This window comes from Leptosomus discolor, chromosome 9 (genome assembly GCF_034619465.1).
Source record: "Leptosomus discolor isolate bLepDis1 chromosome 9, bLepDis1.hap2, whole genome shotgun sequence".
In the NCBI taxonomy this organism is placed as follows: domain Eukaryota; kingdom Metazoa; phylum Chordata; class Aves; order Leptosomiformes; family Leptosomidae; genus Leptosomus; species Leptosomus discolor.
Window position 1 is genome coordinate 36,591,868 of NC_141399.1, and position 22,336 is coordinate 36,614,203.

At 38.8% G+C, this 22,336-nt stretch overlaps 1 protein-coding gene across 3 annotated transcripts in view; it reads left to right on the forward strand.

Moving 5' to 3' along the window:
• BRWD3 (bromodomain and WD repeat domain containing 3) overlaps positions 1–22,336 on the forward strand; it is a 56,824-nt gene that overhangs the window by 17,334 nt on the left and 17,154 nt on the right. For 2 of the 3 annotated variants that reach the window (XM_086470410.1, XM_009949028.2), the window contains 16 exons: positions 1,746–1,906; positions 3,694–3,915; positions 5,549–5,649; positions 6,373–6,443; positions 7,601–7,701; positions 9,507–9,547; positions 13,636–13,740; positions 14,690–14,843; positions 15,364–15,498; positions 16,323–16,451; positions 16,860–17,085; positions 17,784–17,954; positions 19,788–19,971; positions 20,488–20,581; positions 21,220–21,369; positions 22,188–22,264. In XM_086470410.1, coding sequence (XP_086326536.1) covers positions 1,746–1,906; positions 3,694–3,915; positions 5,549–5,649; positions 6,373–6,443; positions 7,601–7,701; positions 9,507–9,547; positions 13,636–13,740; positions 14,690–14,843; positions 15,364–15,498; positions 16,323–16,451; positions 16,860–17,085; positions 17,784–17,954; positions 19,788–19,971; positions 20,488–20,581; positions 21,220–21,369; positions 22,188–22,264 — 2,122 coding nt within the window. The remainder of the gene's footprint in view (positions 1–1,745; positions 1,907–3,693; positions 3,916–5,548; positions 5,650–6,372; positions 6,444–7,600; positions 7,702–9,506; positions 9,548–13,635; positions 13,741–14,689; positions 14,844–15,363; positions 15,499–16,322; positions 16,452–16,859; positions 17,086–17,783; positions 17,955–19,787; positions 19,972–20,487; positions 20,582–21,219; positions 21,370–22,187; positions 22,265–22,336) is intronic. The other variant, XM_086470411.1, reaches the window with a different exon arrangement.

Consider the following 22,336-nt stretch of genomic DNA (forward strand, 5'->3'; position numbering starts at 1 on the left):
TTTACATGAAAAACAAATACTGACTGAAGGTGAGGTCATGCTGGGAGTCTGATGACTTTTGCAAGCATCTGAATTTTTAATGCAAGTTTTTTTTTCCCTTGTACATAGTGTTTCAACTGCATTGAGTGATTAAAAATAATCCAAATTTAAGAGCATAAAACTGAGTTACTTTCTGTCACTCTGGAAACAATTTATTTTTCTTGCCCGTTTGTGTTTCTGCTTGTGTATAGATACTTCAGTCTTGTAAGTTTATGGAAGTGTGTTACAGATCAGTAACCCTTTGAAATGGTGCTTCTTGACTTTGTAATTTGGTTGTTTTTAACATATTCCGTACTCTTCTCTTTTTTTTTTTTTTTTTTTTTTTTTTGTGTAGATAGGCAATGATATGATGATAGAAGTAAGAAAATGAGTCAGGTTGTTCACTGTACTTTTAAACTAAGGCGCTAAACAGCTTCATGCTGCCCCTGTGAAGCCCTGCCTTCTTCAATGTGCAGCAGACAAGATAAGGGGTTTCTTCAGGGAGCCTGCTATCGCAGGAACTCCACAAAGCCCACTGATACAGCAATGTTAGATCTTTAAGTGCCACTAACAAAAACTCTGAGAACTTTAGAATCAAAAGTTCGAGTGGTATCAATTAGGATAGGTAAAATTAAATACCAAAAATCATCTCGAATTATGCATCAAATCAAAGATTAGCATTAGGATCTTTCTGTGTTCTATAGCCGTAATGATCTTCATGTGGTGGTGGGTCCCAGCAAAGGCACAAATAGTGCCCGTGTTCTCCTTTTCTTGTCTGGTGGTAAGATTTGCAGTTATCATCAGCGCAGCTGCTGACAGTGCTTTTTTTACATGATGTTTTTGTGCATTTAGATTTCAGGCTGTTCTTGTAAGGACTCCAGGGTTTAGCAATATGAAATAATTTGTTGTTGTAGTTTTTTTCTTGTGCCTGCCATTCTTTTGACTGGAGCTTTTTCCATTGGTTCCACGTATTCCTTATTCTTTGTCAGGCATTGGAACAGGCTGCCCAGGGAGGTGGTGGAGTCACCATCCCTGGAGGTGTTTAAGAGACGGGTAGATGTTGTACTTAGGGACATGGTTTCGTGGCATCGATAGAGCGAGGACAAAGGTTGGACTCGACGACCTCAAAGGTCTCTTCCAACCAAAACTGTTCTATGATTCTATGATTCTTCAATTACATTGCTATAGAAATGCCATGATGTTGTTGCTTCTGCTTATAATGAGAGAGGTTCTGTGAGAAACATGTGGAAGACCATTAACCCTCACATATGATCTGAAACCCATTCCAAAGAAAGATTTTTATCACCAAAAAAAGCATTTAAAATAAACTATAATTATACTCCAAAAATAAATTTGTTGTAATTGTGTTAAGGTGATTATATGTTATTACTATCAAGTTTTCCAAATCCATATAAAAGAAATGTATCTGTTCATGAATGGAACACTTGGAATAACTTCTAGTTGTGTTGGGAACTCTTTATTTTGCTTTAATCTTTGTATAAGTAAGCAGGTGCAGTGTGTGGTAGGTACTGAAAGGCTTTATCAGGAGTGGGCTTTCTTTTTACCAGACTGTACGGAATGTTCTGATAAGGTAGAAGAGGGTCAGATTTATGGATTATAATAATAAAGCTGATGCCAAAATTATGTTTGATTTAATATTTATTTACTTTGAGTTCTGGACAAAATTAATGTCTTAGTTTTCTTCTTGTTTTGTTTTTCTCTCCCAGTAAATATAATTTCTGCCAGGCAATTAACTGGATGTGGACGTTTCAGCCACTTGTTCCCAACATCCACCTACCAACACATGAAAATGCATAAGAGGATTTTGGGACATCTGTCATCTGTTTATTGTATAGCCTTTGATCGCAGTGGGAGAAGAATTTTTACAGTAAGTTTAGAAATCGTACTTTTCCTGGAAGACTGCTTTGCTTGGTTTGATTTCTTTCTTTCTTGAGTCCTGCAACAGCTTCTTAGTCACTGATTGAGATGCAGACACGGCTTCCAGAAAAAGAAGTGAAGAAAAAATCTGGAAATGTATGGAAAACCCATCTCTTTCTATGCTAATTTTCACTTTTCACTTGACTTGGTATTTTAAAATTGCTCACAGCTCTGGTAGACTGAAAATTAGTCAGCTATTTGCTTCCCCATGTAGAACCTTACAGCAGGGTTGTTCCTGTCCAGAGCTTGCAACCCTCACTTGAAACACATGCACATTTTTATTTAGTTATGATCTTTCTTGCTGAATGGCACCTGCAGTATTCTGGGATTTGGAATTAATTTGCACGCTGCTTGCTGGGTTAAATCTAAACACTTTTTTTTAAAACTACATTTTACCTTTCGGTAACCTTGGAAATGCTGGCAGTCCTTTCCTTACATTTCAGTAAAAACTTGATGATGAATAGAAGACCTCATCAGTTCATCTGCAATTTACTTCTCTGCTAAATTTACTCTCTAAAATTTGTAGTATGTCAGTGAATATATGAATATTATTTTCATTTTTTCTCCAAAATATATTAACATACATTTCTGTGATACTGCCCTTGCTTTTTGTTGTGCATATTTAAAAATTAACAGATTTTTCAAATTAATAATGCATCTTTTAACTGTTAATGTTAATCCCTATCTCGTCTTTGCTCATGTCTCTTGTCGATAGGAGTTTAGAAACAGAGTACCTGCCAGGCTAATTGTCTGTGTTCTTGGTAGCTTTTCCACTCATTATAAATTGGTCAAGTGGAGATGCTGTTAATGATAATTACTCTGGGTCATAGTGAGGGCCTTTCTACTTTTGTTTACACCGTAAAGAAACCTTTCTCATCTTATATCAAGAACTGAAAGTGATTTGTGTTCAAATTTAGCTGCAGTTAATAAAATGTAGTTTAAAGTCAAATGATGTTGATATTGCAGCTAGTTTTATTGTGTTATGTTCCTGAACATGTAGTGGCAATCCCAGCCACTAGTATTAGTATTCTTTGTAGTATCTGAATAGTGGAAAAGTCTGTGAACTGTGTAAAAATTCTTCGGAATATTTGGATTGAGTGTGAAATTATGTTGCTGCTAGTATAGATAAAAGTATTTTACCATGGTCTGCCTTGGATATGCTTTTGAATTGTGCCCTGTCCTGAACTGAAATCTCACTGATGTAGCATTTCAGTTGCACGTGATGTTGCCCGGTTTCCCGCTTTGAGTGGTCCAGCTTTCTTCTGTTAACAGAAATTGAACCTCATGGTGCAGCTGGCCCAGGAGCATGGCAGAGGCTCTGAGATCCCTCAAGTGCTTAAGTGCTCTTTTTCCTTACAGCTTAAGTCTTATAATTGCTTTGATTTTACTACTGGCTTTATCCAGCTCACTCAGATAAATATGTCTGCTTAAATTTACCTTAATTATTACTGAACTGTACTGAGAGGAGTTGTATTAGCAGCGGTAATCATATCTTAGTATGAAACATAAGACAGTGGCTTCTGTTTTATAAATATCTAAATCCCTGACCCCACAAAGCTGATTCTCAAACTCAGATAGTTGTGCCTCTGTGGGATCCCACTGAAGTTGTTCTTCTGGCAGGTTCCTGACACAGTGATGCTTTAGATACTTGTTTGTCTACAGTGCTCATGCGTATTGTGAACACATACAACATGTATTTTTTTTGTATAATCTTTGGAAATTTTTGTGTGGCATTAGGGGTCAGATGATTGTTTGGTCAAAATCTGGGCTACAGATGATGGGCGCCTGCTCTCAACATTGCGAGGACACTCGGCTGAAATTTCTGACATGGCTGTTAACTATGAGAACACACTGCTTGCTGCAGGCAGTTGTGATAAAGTAGTTCGAGTATGGTGTCTTCGAACCTGCGCCCCAGTTGCAGTGCTGCAGGGCCATTCAGCTTCCATTACTTCCATACAGGTAAGGAGTGACTTTTTTTTTCCTAAACTTTTGAATTAAAATGGTAATAAGAGATGTGGATTAGCAACCAGGGATGAAACTTATCTTTTCATCTCTGTTTGGCAGCGTAGACTTGCCCCAACTGGAGACTGTTGTTTCCTGGCAAACTCACTCCTGTGCAGTGGCCAACTACTGCCTGAGGGGGTGATCCTACTTCTTCTGTCTGCCTTTAATGATGTGATCCCATTGTTGCTTCCTTAGATCTAGCAAATACACGGTCACTGAGAGCATCAGATCAACTAGCAGAGCCAGGGAGGTGTGGCTGGCATCTTTGGTGGTAGTCCTGGCACAGCAACTGACTCGACCGTTGTGTGTTCGTAGAGGATGTTTATTTTTCAGAAGGATACTGTCAGCTAAAAATCCTTACTCCACATTTCTTATTTGCTTGTTGTCTTAGCCTGTGCCATCAGGAGCTGTTCTGGATATTGTAGCATATGTGGCCTCTGCAGCAGCTGCAGTAGAGCACAGATGAGGGTTTGCAGAGAACCTGTGCTTGTGCCCGTGCAGTTTCAGTTGTGTGGCAAGTGCCCAGTAAGCAATAGCGAAGCAGGGAAAAAAAAAAAGAGTAAGCTGCAGCACTCAGTTCTCTAGTGGTGGCCCAGTCAATAATGGCTGGTAATTTGCAGTTTATTTGCTTGGAAAAAAAAACCCACAACTGCCAGGCAGAAACCTCCAACAACAAAAAAAATTCCAGGATAAAAAAGACAATCCCTGCAATTTGGCAGGTGTGCACATAGAGGGGAGAATGAGGGAGGATGTTTGGCTCAGAATCCTTCTTGTCTGAAGCCTTGCTGCCTTTGATTCATCACAGTCTCCTCCATCATGCCAGTAGTCCCTGGGAATCTCATTCTCCCCTTCTTGCCTACACTTCCACTTTTGTCTGATTTCAACTATGTTGTGAGTTACTTACTTTAAGGCAATTGTTTTGGAAATATATTTTACAACCTGGTTTTGTGTTTTGTATACTATTTTACATATATAAACATTCCTCACAAGCTTTTTGTAAAACTCTGGTAATTTAGAAAATAATCGGTCATGACTTTTTGAGGAAACAGTGCTTGGTCCCTTGATCAAATTACCAGGGAGCCAGAGGATTGAAGGTATTGCTGCAGTTACAACATTCAAGTGAGAGACTTCGGAATGAAAAGCTTTCCTACTCTTTAGAGAGGCAGAGGGGAGGTTCAGAAAGGGGGAGGGGGTGGTCCTGCTGTGCTGCTGTTCTTCGTTGGGCTTGGATGCAGGGATCATTTTTGTCTTTGTTACATGTTTGATCCAGTTCTATCCTAGAAGGAAGTATTTCCTCTTCTTGTTGCTCCGTTAAAAGGGTCTAGGCTTGTTTAATTTCCCCAATTTACTAACTTTTGTGCAGTGGAAACAAAGACTTGCTAGTCAAAATGTAGGTATTTTCCATTCCTTGGCTTTATTTTTATGGAAGTTCAGGGTCTGTGCTTAGCCCTGATACTGCTCTCTGTTCTCCTAGGGAGAAAGCTAGTGTGGCCGCAAAAAAGGTTCATGTTGATGTCCATTTACAAGTTTCCAGCATGTAAGGGGAGAAAGAAATTAGCTGGTTTAACTGTTACAACTTTATTTTTAGTTCTCTCCAGCAAGGAAAGGAACAACACGATACCTCACTTCTACTGGTGCTGATGGAACAATCTGTTTCTGGCAGTGGCACGCTAACACCATGAAATTTAAGTAAGCCTGGTTTGATAATTATAATTATCTTAAATAAAGGACAAATTTATTTTGAGTTTTAGCATGGAGAGGAATGCTGAGATAATTAAATAAGGGCATGTTCTTTCTCAATAAACAAGTTTCTTGGGATGTGTTCTCCCATAGACACACTGTGCCATGAGTGCCGTGCCAGTGTGTGGGGCCAGGAGTGCTTTCTTATGTGTGTTGGGGTGTCTGTGGCATTACAGCCCAGAGGGGAGGCAGAGATTGGGACTGTTATTTCTGGGTTTTGTGCTTTGCAAGCCAGCGTTGTGGAAGAACTTCCAGCTTTTATGTTTAGAACTAAATCTTGTCCAACATGTACAGCCAGAAGAGTTTATTTGCTTTTAATCAGAAGAACTTACATATGTAGATGGCATCAAACCCATACTTAATAGGGAGTAAATGCTATTGGACTAATGGCTTGCCAGGTTCTGTTTTAAATAGATTTGAATTGGTGAGTATCATGCTAAATAAGTTAAATAGTCTTTTCAATTTCAAAAATGATGGTTCTCTTACTAAACTAAGGAAAGAAAATTACTAAAATGAAACATAAGTTCTAGCAAACTTAGGTGAGAATTCTGAAATAAAGAGGTTTAGGATGGACACATTGACCTTAACCTGCTGAGCTGCAGCTCAGCATTCTCGTGGAAAGGCATCGGAATAAAGTAATGAAAAGTAAAAATGTTGTGTTGTTGCATATAGGGATCGCCCTGTAAAATTCGCAGAGAGGTCCAGGCCTGGTGTTCAGATATCCTGTTCATCTTTCAGTTCCGGTACGTGCGCATTGTAAGGTAGCTGAAAGTATTTTATGAACTATAATTCCTTTGGTGACAGGACTGTTACTTCTTTTTAAATACAAAAGGTATTAAATGCTGTTTCAATTAATTATAGCACTGTCAAGTTGTGATTTTGTTTGAAATTTTCCATGCTAAGCATTTGGCTCAACCTGCTTTTTCTCCTTTTTTTTCCATAATTTAAGCTAAAATGTCTTGACCACTTCCAAGGAAGACTATGCTTTCAGTCTGTTGTTTTGCACATGAGAGATTTTTCTTTGTAACATCCTTTTAAGGTTTTATCTTGTGAAGTTTTTGAGTGAAAAGTTCTGGGAATCTGGCAGACAGGTGGCTGCTGTTCAAAGGTTACGCTTTTGCTACTCTTCCAAATTTGGCTAAGTTCTAGGAGGATCAATTCAATGCGCTTGAAAATATCAGCTTAACTGACATCCTTTGTTGCAGCTTTGAATTCGGGAAAATAGTGATTTTTACAAACAAAATTATGTAATTTCTCATTAATGTTTGCTGTTTGAAATTGAGAGCTATCCTAGAGCCATGTGAGCCTTGCCTACATTCCTTTTCTAAGATCAGAAATCCTGAAAGAACTAAAACCATTTCAATGCAGTAAACGACGTGATAGTGCCCTTTTCCTGCAATGTTGAAAACAGAACAAACATAACAAGAAAATAGTTTAATTACCAACTCCAAATTCAGCCTTAATTTCTCTGATGTGTGTGAAGTAGATATTGAAGACTCGTTCAAATATTTTCTTTGATATTTAGCAGCAAGAATATGAAACTACTCCCCGTCTAATTTTCCACATAGGCTGATGGAGAGCGCTGTGGCACTTTCTGAGGGAAAGTGGAATAGTTTGTTGGATGAATGTTGTAACTTGCAATGTTCTTTTCCTTTGGTCAGAAAGGTTTGCAGCTGAAAAATATTGTAGAGCTCATAGTTGCGCTAAAGGTGGTACGGTCTGAGAAAATACAGATCAAAGGAGAAGTTGTCAGAGTTAACTTCATTCAGGATGTATGTGTTGATTACATTGACATTTTCCATTTAAAACTGTAGTTTGCTGCTTTGACAATAAAGCAGTAATTATAATAAGTTCTTCCTTGGGTGGCTTTTCTTCTCACAGAAAACACTGTCTTTCTTAGGTGGCATGTTCATCGCGACAGGTAGCACTGACCACGTGATAAGAATTTATTATTTGGGCTCAGAATCTCCAGAGAAAATGGCTGAGTTAGAATCTCATACGGTAAGAGATGAATCGGCAAGCAAATCTTTTTTTCCCCATTTTACCTTATTTCAGGAACTTAGGTTTTGTACATTCTATTCTACTTGTTTTCTGTCTCTAGAGTTGAGTTGGCTCTCAACACTGGTATTTAAATGCCTGGAAATTTGTAGTATGTTTATTTTTAAATTCCTCTGGGGCAGAAGGTGTGTGTGAAGTATGCTTTGTGTATTTCATTCCCCCAGGAAACTGAGGGACTAGGTGATTTTCCCGTATTCTTGAAGAAAGTCTGTGTTGGAATGAGGAATTAAAGCAGTTTTCATGCATAATGTCATTTTTCCTATTAAATTTACTGTTGAAGATTTAACTTTAGTTGTGACTACAAATCCACAGAACAAGAAAAAACAAAGTAATTCTGGTTTTATAGTGTGCAGTCAAACTTTGGCTCATGAAGGTAATTTCATTTAGGAAGTAAAGCAAGCTTAAAAGCATCCTTTCTCGGGTAATGCAGATGGGTGCTCGTAAAAATTCAAACTATTTTAAATATCTGTGCAATGACTCTCAGTGTTAGTTTTCAAGTTGGATAGCTTTTATTAAAACCATTGAATGTCTCTGTTTTAATGAAACCCCATAAGGAATTGTCACTAAACCAGTATCAAATCTTTCTTCATTTCTTAGCTGTTACCGAGAGCAGGTGATGATTGCATTATTTATTATGTGCATGGTAAACAATATATCAGAAAGGCAAGCTTATAGCTACACTGATAGGGCTGTCACTTGTGAGGAGTTTGGAGCATTTATCTTTGAACCTTAATAGCCCAGCTGCCCACCTTAACAATATTTTATGGGTTAAGACTGAGCTCTAAATTGATTCACCGAACTTCAGTGGGAGTTGTGGGTCTCATATTTAAGTCTCAGAGCTCCAAGCCAACAAATCTAACAAGTATTTTGCTCACAAAAAAACCCAAACATACTGTTTTCTATATTCAGCAGTTCAGGTTTGGAAGAAACTGTAATTCCTTTAATTTTTGAAAGCCTACTCTTCTTAATACCAAAGGCTGCTGTCAGCCCACCGCTGAAAAAATTCCCAAGTTGGACGCTTGGTTATCAGGAGCTAGAGACGTCAGTGGGAGTAAAGATAGCAAGTACATGTAGCCAACACAAGTAATTAGCAAAACAAAAAAGGCAAAACCACGTCTAAAATGCAATATTTGTTTCTCAATGATTTAAAAGTGGAAATAAAGCCAAGGTTTGCATTTTGTTGATGAAATATGTTAATGCGCTTCAATGTTAAGTCTAAAAATTGCAAACCTGCTGTGGTTGTCTGTCTGGTTAAGTCGTTCTTTCTCCGTCTTGTTGAGTGCTGTACCTACTAGGCCTTGTGACCTCCTGGGATTCCTTATTCCTGAAAACTCTGTGGAGTCTAAAAGTTTCCTGGGCAGAGCTTACCCTGAGGTGTGTACGGTCCTGTGGCACCGTGCAGGCAGCCTGTGCTCAGGCAAGAACAGAGCTGCTGCAGCTTCTTCCCCCTGAATGTCCAAGTGTCCAGGAGACTGAGGCAGAAATCGCTTCTGTCTCTGAGCTGCTTCTGGAGCAACTTGAAACCATCACCTCTCTGAAATTTTCTATTTCAATATTTAACACAATACGTCTGTGGAAGTTTTAACTTCAAATGTGACTTTTGTCTTCTTGAATTTCTAAGATAGTGTGTTGTAGGAGATGTATGGGAAGATGCAATTTGCTAAAGAGAAGCTCCTCAAGATCTTTTCTGGATGAGTATTTCAGCTTACAAAGTACTGACTACTATTTTCTTCCTCCCTCCTACTTAGGACAAAGTGGTTGCAGTCCAGTTCTGTAACAATGGCGACAGGTGAGTGGCTGTCCCAGGATTTTGACACTAGAAGTATGGTATTTAATTTTCCAAATAACTTCTCAGAAAACATTTGGTACAGCAGGACCAAATGGGCTCTGATTAATCTTGGACAAATTGTTTAAAGTATTTTGCAGGATGTGTGTCATATCCACAAACTTGGACTTGCTGTCCTGTTCTGTAACTGTGCTTTTGCTTTGTATTTTTTTAAACTGAGCAAATTTGAAACCAAATTTTGTATCCTTTCTGTGTAAGAGTGTCTTGCTTCACAGGTGGCCTTGTTATGTAGAGAAAGGGTTACTTTGGGAGTAAAAGCATTATAATAAATGTACTTCCAGGCAAAGGTTAGAACTGTTACACACACACAGATGGTCAGACAAGTAAGTCTGCAAGATGCTGTGTTCTGGTCTTCATTAAAGGAGCCTCTCTTGCAAGGTGCTTTTACCTGGTAAGATGGCAATAACATCTGAGTATATTCATTGTTTATAACGGGATCGGGGATTTAGTTTCTCAATTACTTTTCCTTATTTTTTCTTAACTAGAGTATCAGGTTAAACGTAGGGGAAAAAAGCTTTTTGGCTTTATCATTTCAGTCCTGTTAGAGCCAGATGAAAAATAAGCATATACAGATATTTATTTATCTATGGGGCTCTTGTTTGAGTTAGTGACTTTTGGGCATCCTTTTTTCTGGAGCTACAGGAAGCAAAGGGGTGGCACAGTGACTGTGCCACGCGTCTGTTTGCCAGCCATAGCCGGTGCTGATGGCCAAGTTGGAGGCAATGGGAGGCCAAGCTACTGATGACAGTAGCACTTTCGGTAGCCGTTGCATTCAAAGGAGATCTGTTACCCTTGTTTCTTTACTGGGGCACAGATGAGATGAGCATCTGAGCAACGCTGCCTGCACTGACCGAAAGGATGTATGAACGCAGTGCAGTCACTTAGGAAAAGATAAACATGAAAGGGGAAATAAGACTTGGTGTGTTGTCAGAAGCGAAATGGAAGGAAATCAAGGAAATAATGGCATCTAAATGAGTATTGTGCATAATGAAAACAAGGAACTGTAGAAATACCTTTTATCTTGGGTTTTGTGGTTTGTTTTTGTTTTTTTTATTTATTACTTCCCTGTGCTCTTATCTGTGATCCATATCAGAATCATGTTGAAGCTGATAGTGTTGTGGATGGATTATGTGTATGTTTGCTTTTTTGTTAAATTTACTTTTCTTGCATACGTTATCTCTATCATTTATACCAGCTGGGGACCAGAAAGCAGCCAATGATTAGCATAATTCAAAAACATTTTCCAAGTAATGTGACATTGCTGATAATGTTGCTGAAACATAAGGCCATCCACCCTTTGCTGTCTGTCTCATTTAGTTCCTTGGTGAATGATTTCTTCTGCCAGTTGCTCTCTGGGCACATTGAATAAGCAAGTTGCCTCTTCTGGTGCTCTGAGTTCTGAAAAATATGGAAAGAGTGTTTGTTTTCATACACACACTCACAATTCATAAGAGCTCAATTTCCATGAGGTTCTAGTGTGATAAACGGGGTATGATGAATAGCCAGCTCCTCATCCTTCATCTTGTATTTTTGTAACTCTGAAATTGCCAGAAAACAAGCAAACAAACAAACAAACAACAGGATTTATTTCCAAGGAGGAATAAGCAAAGAACAGCTCTTCAGTGGGGTGTACAGGTGCAGTTGATCCTCGAATCCCAAATTCAGATCCAGTCTACTTTGTAGATAAAATTCCCCTGATAATTTGTCTGCATTTGAGATTAGAACTTTCCTTTACACTTGTTCTTCTCATGACAATTGTTTGGCTTTTCACAAGGATTAGGGTGTTTTATGTAGTACTTCAGTAGCATCCTACCATATTTTTGTGGTGTCTTCTTGCAACCCACTATCTTTAGTCTTTACTGAGTCACTGATACATCTGGATAGCTTAACATCACCAAGTGTGATACCAAATGGGCTAATCTTAACATTTCCTGAAGCAAAGACTGTGAGTCTCTGTTCGTTTATGTGACTAATGATGAACCACAGTACTTACTTTCACCAGTTGCTGGAACTGACTAGAGGGGACACTTCCTCTGCACGTGCCTCACGTACTCTCTGAACTCGAGTCTTTGGTTGCTGCTGCCTGTCTAGAACCAGTTACAGAGGCACAGTCTTAAGGCTTTTGGGTCTTGATGATCATTTCATTGGCCTGCTTTATTATTCGTAATAACTTACTTATCTCTGACCACATACTTGGCAAATATGTGAATTTCTAGGCAAATATATGAATTTCCAGTTAATTAGTTTAGATGATAACAGTAATCCTGTGGCCTTAAAATTTATGATGCGAACCATTCCAGCCCACAGAGCTTTCGTTTTTTAAAACTGTGCTAAGTCAGGATGCTCTCTCTTACTTAAGAATTTAAGTCAGGGTGCTCGTGATAAAATGTATAAAGGTGCCTCTAGGCCCGTGTGTGTGTGTGAAACTTCTGCAGCACAGCTGTGTTGGGGAGTGGTGTGACAAGCTTCGATTAGTGATCAACATCTTACTGTAAATGGTTTCATGGCAGCTTTTGCTTGTATTTCCTATTGTGCTTGGCAGAAGGTTTAAGGGGTGTGTGCAAGCAGGAGCCTTCCAAGCAAAACTGTAGCTTTGCCAGTGGAGCTGCACCTGTACTCTGAGGGCTTTGTCATGTAAAATTATGTGGGAATGTACTGGTATAATTGTACTAACAGTTCCTTCCAAAGGATCTGAGCATACAGGTCTCAGTGGGGGTATTACGTCGTGGAAAATTATATGCTGTAGTGATGCTTCTAATGGAACAATGATCGCTTCCTTTTTATTTATATCTTTACTATAAAGAAATAAAAATTAAAGAGAAATAAACAAACTTGTCACAAGCATTTTTAAACACTGTTTCATTATGATGAAAAAATTCAGATCAGGGAAACTGAAAAGGTGGAAGAATCACTTATTAAAATAAAATTGCATAGGCTTGCCTTTCTACATGTAGTTTTGTATATAAATGGAATATACTTTCAAAGGCCTTGTCCGTCCTGTGAAAACGTATTACACGAGGAGCTTTTTTAAAAATTCTCAGCAAAAATTATTTCTCTGACAGTGACAGCCGAAGCATTAAGGCATAAACAAATGCATTCGCTGGATGCTTGAATTTTTTAAACAAGGAGGATTTTTAAAATGAAAATACTTGTGTTCAGCTTCAGAGGCAGGGCTACCTATTTGTGTTCAAATTCGGTATTTTCCTTCTCTGTCTTCACCCTCTCCCTAAGTTAATGTATTATAATTTATGCTAGACTCCTGGCACGCAGTTTCTTTTTCTTCACTGCCACTATGAACTGCTCAAGAGATTTGCTGATGTCATTAAAAAGGGAATGTGCAGCTTGTATGAATTACGACATTGAAGTCATTCCAAGGCCATCTGCTAGCTGTAGCCAAATGTAATTAATGTTGTGGGATATAAACTCTTTTGTACTGTACAATATCTGATATGAAAATTGTAACCTCACTGTCTTTTAATTACATTCTCTAGATCAGAGATGCACAAACAATATAAAGAATAAGTGTTGAAAAAAGATCAAATATGTTCTAGCTTCTGCGCTGGTGTGAATGGGTGTGCTCTGGGCTTGCCAGCGCTTTATAGCTGCCAGTTTCCTGTGGCAGTAGTTCGTGGATATTTTGAGTTGTTAAACACACCTATGTGTGGGCATATATAGAGGAAGACAAGTATATATCCACAAGTGTACAGTTCCAGGTGTGTGTATATATATATATACTTGAGTACGTGTGCGTGTGGGCATGTTTGTTGCAGAATAACATAAAAGTAAGTGCTTGTAGCGACCTTTCCTAAGGTGAATGGCAGTCCTCTGCCAAGCTCCTAAATATTCTTGCCACAGGATTTAGCATGCCCACACTGTTGCTGAGGATGGAAAACTCCATAGCGAAGCTACTGAACACTGAGAAAATAAGCTCCTAAGATGGGCCTGTGGGTATTAGACCAAAAGCAGCAGTGACTTATCCTTACACAGGATGTAATGACTTTTTTTCTTTTTTTTTTTTTTTCCCCTGATAGCTTAAGATTTGTCAGTGGAAGCAGAGATGGAACTGCAAGAATATGGCACTATCAGCAGCATGACTGGAAGAGTGTGGTCCTGGATATGGCTACTAAAATGACAGGGTAAAACAAACCGAAACAGAACGCACTTCATAGCCACATTTACACGCAACCCAAAATCTTCCATCATATTGAAAACTGTTTATTTACTTCCATTTTGAGTTAATTTCAATGCATATTTTTTGTGTATTGAAAATCCCGTGGCTCTATCTGTTAAGCTACACAGTTAATTAGCCCCCCAAAGAAAACAGTAATAAATTGATTGTTCCCTACTCTAATGGTTGGGGAATATTTAGTATTTTACATATGAAGGAAGAATTAATTTCACAGAAAGAGGTTTTCGTAGAACCTCTTTGATCATGTGGTGATATGCTAATATATACATATCCACCATGTTTCTTAACATTGTATTTTTCCTTAAGTTTTCAAGGAAGAGGTGAGATATGGTGATTTGGTTCTCAAGTTCAATTAGAGTTTCGCATTTTTCTTTTTGAGATCCTCAAGTGACTTCTGTAAATGGCCGTGTAATTGAATATGCACAATAACAAAAGGCAGAAATGGAGAAGTCCATTAGGCATTTTGCTTTGCAGAATGCTTTATGTTTCATATAGTTACATTTTTAATAAGTTAGCTGTCAAAGTATGATTTGGATTTATTTATCAGGTTCTTGCTCATTATAGAGTTTACTCATATTGATGACTGATAAAAAAAATGCCTCCTAGGAAAAAACTTAATAGAACTTAATAGCTTGAAAGAAAGAATTGGGGTAGGCGAGGATCATGGCTTAAGAAGTGAAACTTGTCCTTTTTAAGGAAATAAAACTCTAAATCTTAGTGGTACTGGGTGTTTTCTGTATCTGGTTTTTACCACTGCAGAAGCCATCCTTCATTGTCCTGCTTTAGTCACAGTGGTGGCAGCCAGGTCTCCCTAATTTCATACTGAATTAGTACTGGTAAACGTTTCTGTGTGTAGTTACTGATTTGTTTCTTCTTTGAATTATTGATTTCCTTAGGAACAGTGTAGCATCTGGGGAGGACAAGGTGACTAAACTGAAGGTTACTATGGTGGCTTGGGATAGATACGATGCCACTGTCATCACCGCAGTCAACAACTTCCTTCTCAAAGTGTGGAACTCGTCCACAGGGCAGCTTCTTCATAGCTTATCTGTGAGTGAAATTCAAGTGGGGAATCCCAAATGTTACAGTTCAACTCTGAAACTGATGTGAGGCTAAACTGCATCCTCATTCCCCCTGATGAGAAGTGATTAGTCCTGAAGTATGCCACCTGTCTTATGCTTACTGGGAGGAGTATGTATCATGGGGAAAGGAGCTGCTGACCAAAATGCTGCTAGACACTGGTGATTGCTGGGTGACACGGGAGCCCTTTGAAGGCTACTGTTTGTGTCCAGATTAGAGGGTTGCAGCCATCCTCGCTGCTGATTTCTCCTTCCTCCCTGTCTGTCTCAGCTGTGCTGAGCTACAGTCCAAGGCACTTACAAGGTGGGCGGTGATAACGCCAAGCCTCTGACGGAAATGTGGGCTACGTAGAGTTCTAGTCTAAGATCCAGTAAATTGAGCTGTCGTGGATGACTACCTGAACTGGGGTGTCAACATGCTCAATACTAGCGTGTTTGGAGATGTTACATGGAGAAATATTACTTTCTTTTTCACCCTGCTTTCATTGCAGGGTCACGATGATGAAGTTTTTGTTCTGGAGGCCCATCCATTTGACCAAAGGATTGTACTTTCAGCGGGTCATGATGGAAATATTTTTGTTTGGGATATAGACAAAGGAACAAAAATTCGCAATTACTTTAACATGGTAAGAACGATCAGGGAGGGGCTGGTTTGGGTTTTTTTCACATTTGTGTAAAACCGACCTTGAGGCAAAAGCGGATTTCATTATATACCTGTTGTGACCAATGTTACAACAGGATTAGGGGAAAACTCCTACATATTAAAAAGAAAACTCTGTATTCTTCAGTAAGCAATACCAAAGTATGTTTTTGCATATTGTAAGTGTAGCAGCAAGTCTTTCATGGGATCTGTTACATCTGAGTGTGTTCATGTGTATGGGCATGGTTATACTATGCAAAAGATTCTAGTGACTCCCAAGGTAGAGCAATGAAAACCAGTAAACCTGTGTGTTGTAGCACAATGCTCTGGGGAACAGTATGGTTGGCTCTGTGCTGCGTTTATCTTAATGTGCCCGGTGCCAGGTTGGTTGGTTTGGTTCCAGTGCTGAGCCAATGCAGCTGTACTGCTTCAGGACCTGAGCTTGCCTCCTGGCACTTGGGGCTGTGAAACCTGCTTGTACGGAGCCAATACATGTCTGAGATCTTTGGTGCAGGCTTGCTCTATTGTCCATTAACATAAAATGTAGGCTTCCAGGTAGTTGTTTCAGAACATACATTAAAAGTTGTACTGAAATTTCAGGACAAAGAGAAATGCAAGGTTTTACTTCATTGCTCAGTGAAGCTTTAATAATTAAGTGGAATAAAATTTAACTGTAAATCAGCCTTGAGCGAGATGAAATTGCACAGAATTACGATTAAATACTTGTTGGAGCACAGGTGAATTTTTTGTAAAAAATGCTTTTCTAGAGAATGTGTGATTGTAAAAGGAATGCTGTGTGCTTGTGTACAGATTGAAGGCCAAGGCCATGGAGCTGTTTTTGATTGCAAGTTCTCACCAGATGGACAGCATTTTGCCTGCACAGACTCTCATGGACATCTGCTACTATTTGGTTTTGGATGCAATAAATATTATGAAAAGGTGGGTTGAATGAATTTTAAACTCTTCTGTGTCTGACCTGATTTTGTCTTAGAAGTATTTGTGTTACAGTTCATTCCCTCGCCCTGCACCAGACAAAATAGCAGTTGGATCATGAAGCAGTTGCTGTTTACCTAAAATCAAAAAGATTTAGTCAAGAGAGTCTGTAGACGGGGGAAGAAAGCATTAATTTCTATCTGTTCACCTCTGTTGGTATATTTTACTATTGAATTTTTGCATCAGTCTTTCGTAATAAAACACGTTTGTAGTGGGGATCTGTTCTCTGTCATAACATTTCTTTTGCTGATCCTAAGTGTAGGAGTTGTGGTGTATGGCTATGGGAGCCATTCCAAACCAGCAAGACAGCTGTAAATGGCCATTGATTTATTTACTAAATTGCTTTTCTTGCAGATTCCAGATCAGATGTTCTTCCATACGGATTACCGACCACTGATCCGTGATGCAAATAACTATGTGTTGGACGAACAGACTCAACAGGCTCCACATCTTATGCCTCCTCCATTCTTGGTGGATGTTGATGGAAATCCTCATCCCACGAGATTCCAGCGGCTCGTACCAGGGAGGGAAAATTGCAAGGATGAACAACTTATTCCTCAGCTGGGATATGTAGCTAATGGTATGCTGTCTAAAACTCATGCATAATACATGGATTGCACAGTATTGAGCACCAGCTCAGGATGGGACTATGAGGATTTGTTTGTTTCAGTTGTCTTCTGAAACTAGTGGTTTAAATTCAGCATAGATGTAGAAGAGGAGATGGGGTGGCTTTGTGGCATAAAGGAAGTACCATATATATGGAATCAACTTGACTGGAGGCACTATGAGGAGACTGCAGTATTACAAAATCTGTGGGCTTCTACCAGGTAGATGACAGCATGCTTAAAGAATTGTCCCAGAAACCTCAATATAACTATGTATGTGAGTGAGGAAGCAGGAAGGTAAGAAAGATGTTGAAAAAATAGCTTTTGTTTTTTGAAGCAGATTTTTTTTTCTTGTCAGTATGAACTTTTGCAAAATGCTGATCTCAAGAAGAGATCTTCCATTATTACCTCCTGAAGCATAACTTTTTTCTACTGTTTCTAAGGGTTTATGTTTATATTTCATGTGTGGTCTGTAATTTTAGGTTTTTGTGATAACTTCTCTTTTAAAGTTTGCCTCCATTTATTACAGGAGAGCAGAAGGCCAGCTGGTGATCAGATGTTTTGCAGAGCAGACAAATAATTGTGCACAATTTTAAGTTTGGTTGTTTCCTTGGTGTTTAGTAAAAGAGAAATTAATCATTTTATAAGCAATTTTGGCTTTGTTCTTGTCAAGGTGATGGTGAAGTAGTTGAACAAGTCATCGGGCAGCAAACTAATGACCAGGATGAGAGTATCCTTGATGGAATGATCAGAGAGCTACAGAGGGAACAAGATCTAAGACTAATAAACGAAGGAGAAACTCTTCCAAACCCTCCACTCAATAGATCCCATTCTGTTAATGGAGGTGAGCGTCCCTTCCTTCCCTATAGCGTTTCTTTTCTGAAAGCACAGCAAGGTACTAATCAAAATGTGTTAATGTAAGTTCTGCATCTTTGAGGATGCTTTTCTTTCTTGTTCTTATACACATCGTTTACCTGTGTGGAACGGTTGGATGTTCTGCTGATGCTGCAGAGGAATTAAAAGTTTAAGGTGCAGCTGAGGGCACACAATGGTCTATTTGGGCTGTATCTGATTACCTAGAACTATTCAACTGTAGTTATTCCTGTTAAAACCTTTCCTGAAAAATAAACATAATGTTCAGTCTATTGTCTTGATGTCAGTCACTGCGGAGATGATACTTTGCAACTGCATAATGTCAAGATAACGGTATATAATTAGAGAATGTCACTGGAATACAATGTTGTGACAGACTAATGGCTTCCTGTTGCAGCGCAAATGCTAAGGCTGAGCATCAGTGTTTATAAAATAAACATGTCTGTTCTGTCTTAGTGTTTCCTTAGAAAGCCTGAGATTATTCTCCTGGTAAATGTTCTGCTACCGTGATTTTATTTTTAATACACGAAGTGATTAAAAATTTAAAACAAACTCAATCGGATGCGAACAGCTGACTGTGAGGCAGCTGACTGAGTGCAGTTGATGTAAGAGAGCAGATGCTGTGGACTTGTGCTGCAAGTCATCCTGAGCTTTTGAAAAATTTACATCTGCTAATAAATTAGTTCTAGGTTAAATGACTGATTAAGCATGTTTGAATTAGACTTGCTGCCAAAGCTCATTAGGATTGCTAGATTCAGAGTTGCTTGTCTTTAAATTCAAGAAGGAATAGGGAAAATATTAGTGAAAAATGCTGAAAATACTCTTCTGCTTAGATCTAAATTGGTATTGTCAAGAAGTGGCCTAGAAGCCAGCTTCGACTCACAAGCAGGCTTTTCTGCTGCTTATGATTGGTTGTGCAATCCCAATTCTCAATTTTATTTATATGTCCCTGTGTTTGTGTGAAAGGGAATTTCCAGATATGAGTGGTATAGAAAGTAGTTACCTTACAGAACTTGCATTGATCAGTGACTTTGCTACATGAACTGCCCATTTCTGTGAGTTAATGAGAGTATGTATAAAATACCTGGTATTTAAATAGCCAAATATTTTTACATAGGTTTGTGCAACTGTGAATGCAATTTATTCATGCAGTTAACCATATTTAAGCACGTGGAAATTGTGTTGATGCATTCCCAAATGATGAGATAAATTAAGGCAATGATGGCAGTGATTCTGATATTATCAGCCTTTTTTTCTCACTTTGCTACCTAAAGTGTCTGTTTTCTCCTGAGTATGTCGCACTGCATTGTTGTGCCACCTGATGAAAAGCCCAGAGAAGGAGCAGTGCCTGTGGCACAGTAGATAAGCGTTATGAATACAGAACAAGTGGAGGTACAACAGAAACCTTAAACCTTGCAGCAGTCTATTATTTTAGATGTCAACCTCATGTCTCCTTGTTCCATAGCATTTAAGATTCATGATTTCAGAGCCTTTAAACAGTTGACAAGACTTTGATTTGAAGGTCACTTAAGTGCCTTTAAAACTTTTCTCATAGATTATATTCCTTGCTTGCCTCAGATACTCTTAAGATACAGCAAGCTGCAGCGATGTTACAGTAGCATACACGTCTCCAGTAGTCCAAGGCCAATGCACAAAAGTGTTTATCTGAAGCAAAAGACAAAGCCACTTAACGTAGCATAAGTATCATTTATTGCCAAAAAAGATTCTCTGTGCAGTCCTTAAAGCTTTAAATTCTAGATTTTATCGATGGTCTGTAGGAGTGAAGAAAAATCTTCTTCCTTAGGTCTTCGAAGTCCAGGTTTGGATGTTACATCTCCACCAAACGTCGGTCTCCGGAGAAGTGGTCAGATTGAAGGGGTCCGGCAAATGCATCACAACGCTCCCCGCAGTCAAATGGCAACGGAGAGAGATCTCATGGCATGGAGCCGCAGAGTGGTGGTGAATGAGCTTCCTCCAGGCATCAGCAAGTAAGTTGCTAAGTGAGACAGGGAAAAATAGTTAAATTGTGTAATGTTTAATGATCCTTCCGTGCACCTGTTACAAGTTTTAAAAATTATTTTTTAGAAATGTGTTGGCTGGTTTTTTGTTAGTTTTTAAATTCAGATATTAGGATTAGAGTGGTAGCCTCTGCTGGAGAGCTGAGAATGGTAATTTCTTCTCTTCACAACTGAATCTCTCTTCAGTAGTTCAAATGCCACAATTTCCTGAAGCTTTATTTAAAAAACCAAACCAAAACAAACCCCAACAAAATAATTTTAATACATTTCAGTTTACTTGAAAATAATTACTCATGCTCAACTAATAAGTTTGCTTCCTTAACTTGTGATTCCAGGAGTGAAGTTTGAGTGGATGCTGCTAGGAGGACTTGTGCACAGATTTCTTATAGCAAGGGAATCAGAAATATTTTAATGTGTATATTAATGAGACTGTCAAGTTATATGATGATTTATTGAACAAAATGGATGTTTCCTGTGTATAATTAGGGTCCAGGAAGAATGTCGAGCTGCCAAAGGTGAAATTGAAATTAGTTTATACACTGTTGAAAAGAAGAGGAAGCCATCCCACACCTTACAACGGGTGAGTTAATTTACTAGAAGAGAGAACCTGGGTGTGAAGCAGTTCTGAGCACCGGGCTGGGGAAACAAACAAAAAATCAAACCCAACTCCATTAAATGATTTAGAAGATCAATAGTACTAATTGTTTCGCTGACTCTCTGTCTTTGTTCTGTAACTGTAATTTGACTGTCTTTAATATGCAAATAGCAGTGGTAAATCTCTATCCTTATGGCTTCAGGGGTGGAAAGATGCTGGGAAAGTAAAAGAGCAGAGCCACAGTGGGTGTTCAGCTTGACTTGTGGAAGCTAGGAGAAATATTGGAGCTGCCACACTTTTTTAAGTGGCTAGCTTTTGTCTTATCCAGAGACTGCAGCTATTTTTTTAGAAAAAATTATATTTCTCCATAACTTCCTTTCTATGGACTGCTACTTCAAAAAGTAGAATTGATTTTTGAACCAAAGAACCACACCCGCACATGAACCAAAACGAACCACAAGTGTGTGGGAGATGTCGTCTTATTTCTGATTCTAGATTCCTTAGTTGTCATTTGTAAATGTGAAACAACACATAGTCACTTTAATGAGGCCTCTTTTAACTGTGTGGTTCATTATTAAATCTCTGATCTTTTTCATTTTGTCCCTCCTGTCCTGTGATAAAAGAACGATTACCAGCCAGGGAGTGGAAGGTCTTTGAGAAGAAACCAACGCAAACGCCAGCATGCCTACCAAACGCGCTCCACCATAGAACACCATCAGCAAGGAGCAAGTCAAAATGCACGTGCGCGGGAGGAATCAGACAGCTCCTCCGAGGTCTGATACATCGAGCGGTTCTTTTAATAGCTTCCCTGTTCACAAGTAGTATGGTTTGACAACAGATGTGCTGAGAGCACTGTTACCGTCAAGGCTCCGAGTTTCCCCACGTAGGAAGAAACACTCAGATCATTGAGGCCTTTGGGTTTGTGGTGTGTGTTGATCTTGGAGGGTGAGGGATCATTTGCCTCAGTGCCAGTACAGTATTCAAAACTAGCTTAAAACAGGTTGGGTATTTTTGGAAATCTGAAGCGTTTTCAAGTAAATTTAACTGGGTTGTGTTAACCCACTTGCTATTTCGGGATTTCACACAGCACATGTATTCTAGGTCGTGCTCAGTACTTTGATTTCATCTATGTCTGTAGACCGCTGTTGAAAGAGATTGAGTATTGGTATTAATCATTGATATTGGCCAGGGAAGAACTTAAAATACAGCAGATTAAATATAACTTGTTCTCATTAAGGAAGCATGCAAAGTAAAAAGAGACTGAACTTTGTCACTTTGTAAGTGCACTGAATGTACAGAACAGCTGTAAAGCTGGTCACTAGACATGAAAATTTGTTAATCAAACACTTAAATAAGAACACATTCTATGATTCCCATACCATTAAAATTCACATCTCTCTGCAGGAATTATATAAGCATATAGTATAATATTAATTAAGGTACAGAAAGAAATTGTGGACTTAATTTAAGCTAAACTAGTCCTTAAATACGAAGTTTTCCTCAGGCAAGACAACTCATATAACTTGCTTGCAAACAAAAATGCTACATTTTAAAATTTGCCCAAAAGTGAAACCTTTTGTTTTCCATACAGGAAGATGAGACGGTTGGCACAAGTGATGCATCTATGGATGATCCTGTGGCAGCATGGCAAAGTGAAAGCAGTTCCAGGTAGTTTTACCAGTCTCTTAATAGTTAATATTAGTTTATTGTATAGTTTAAGTAAGACAGGTGATACTGTGA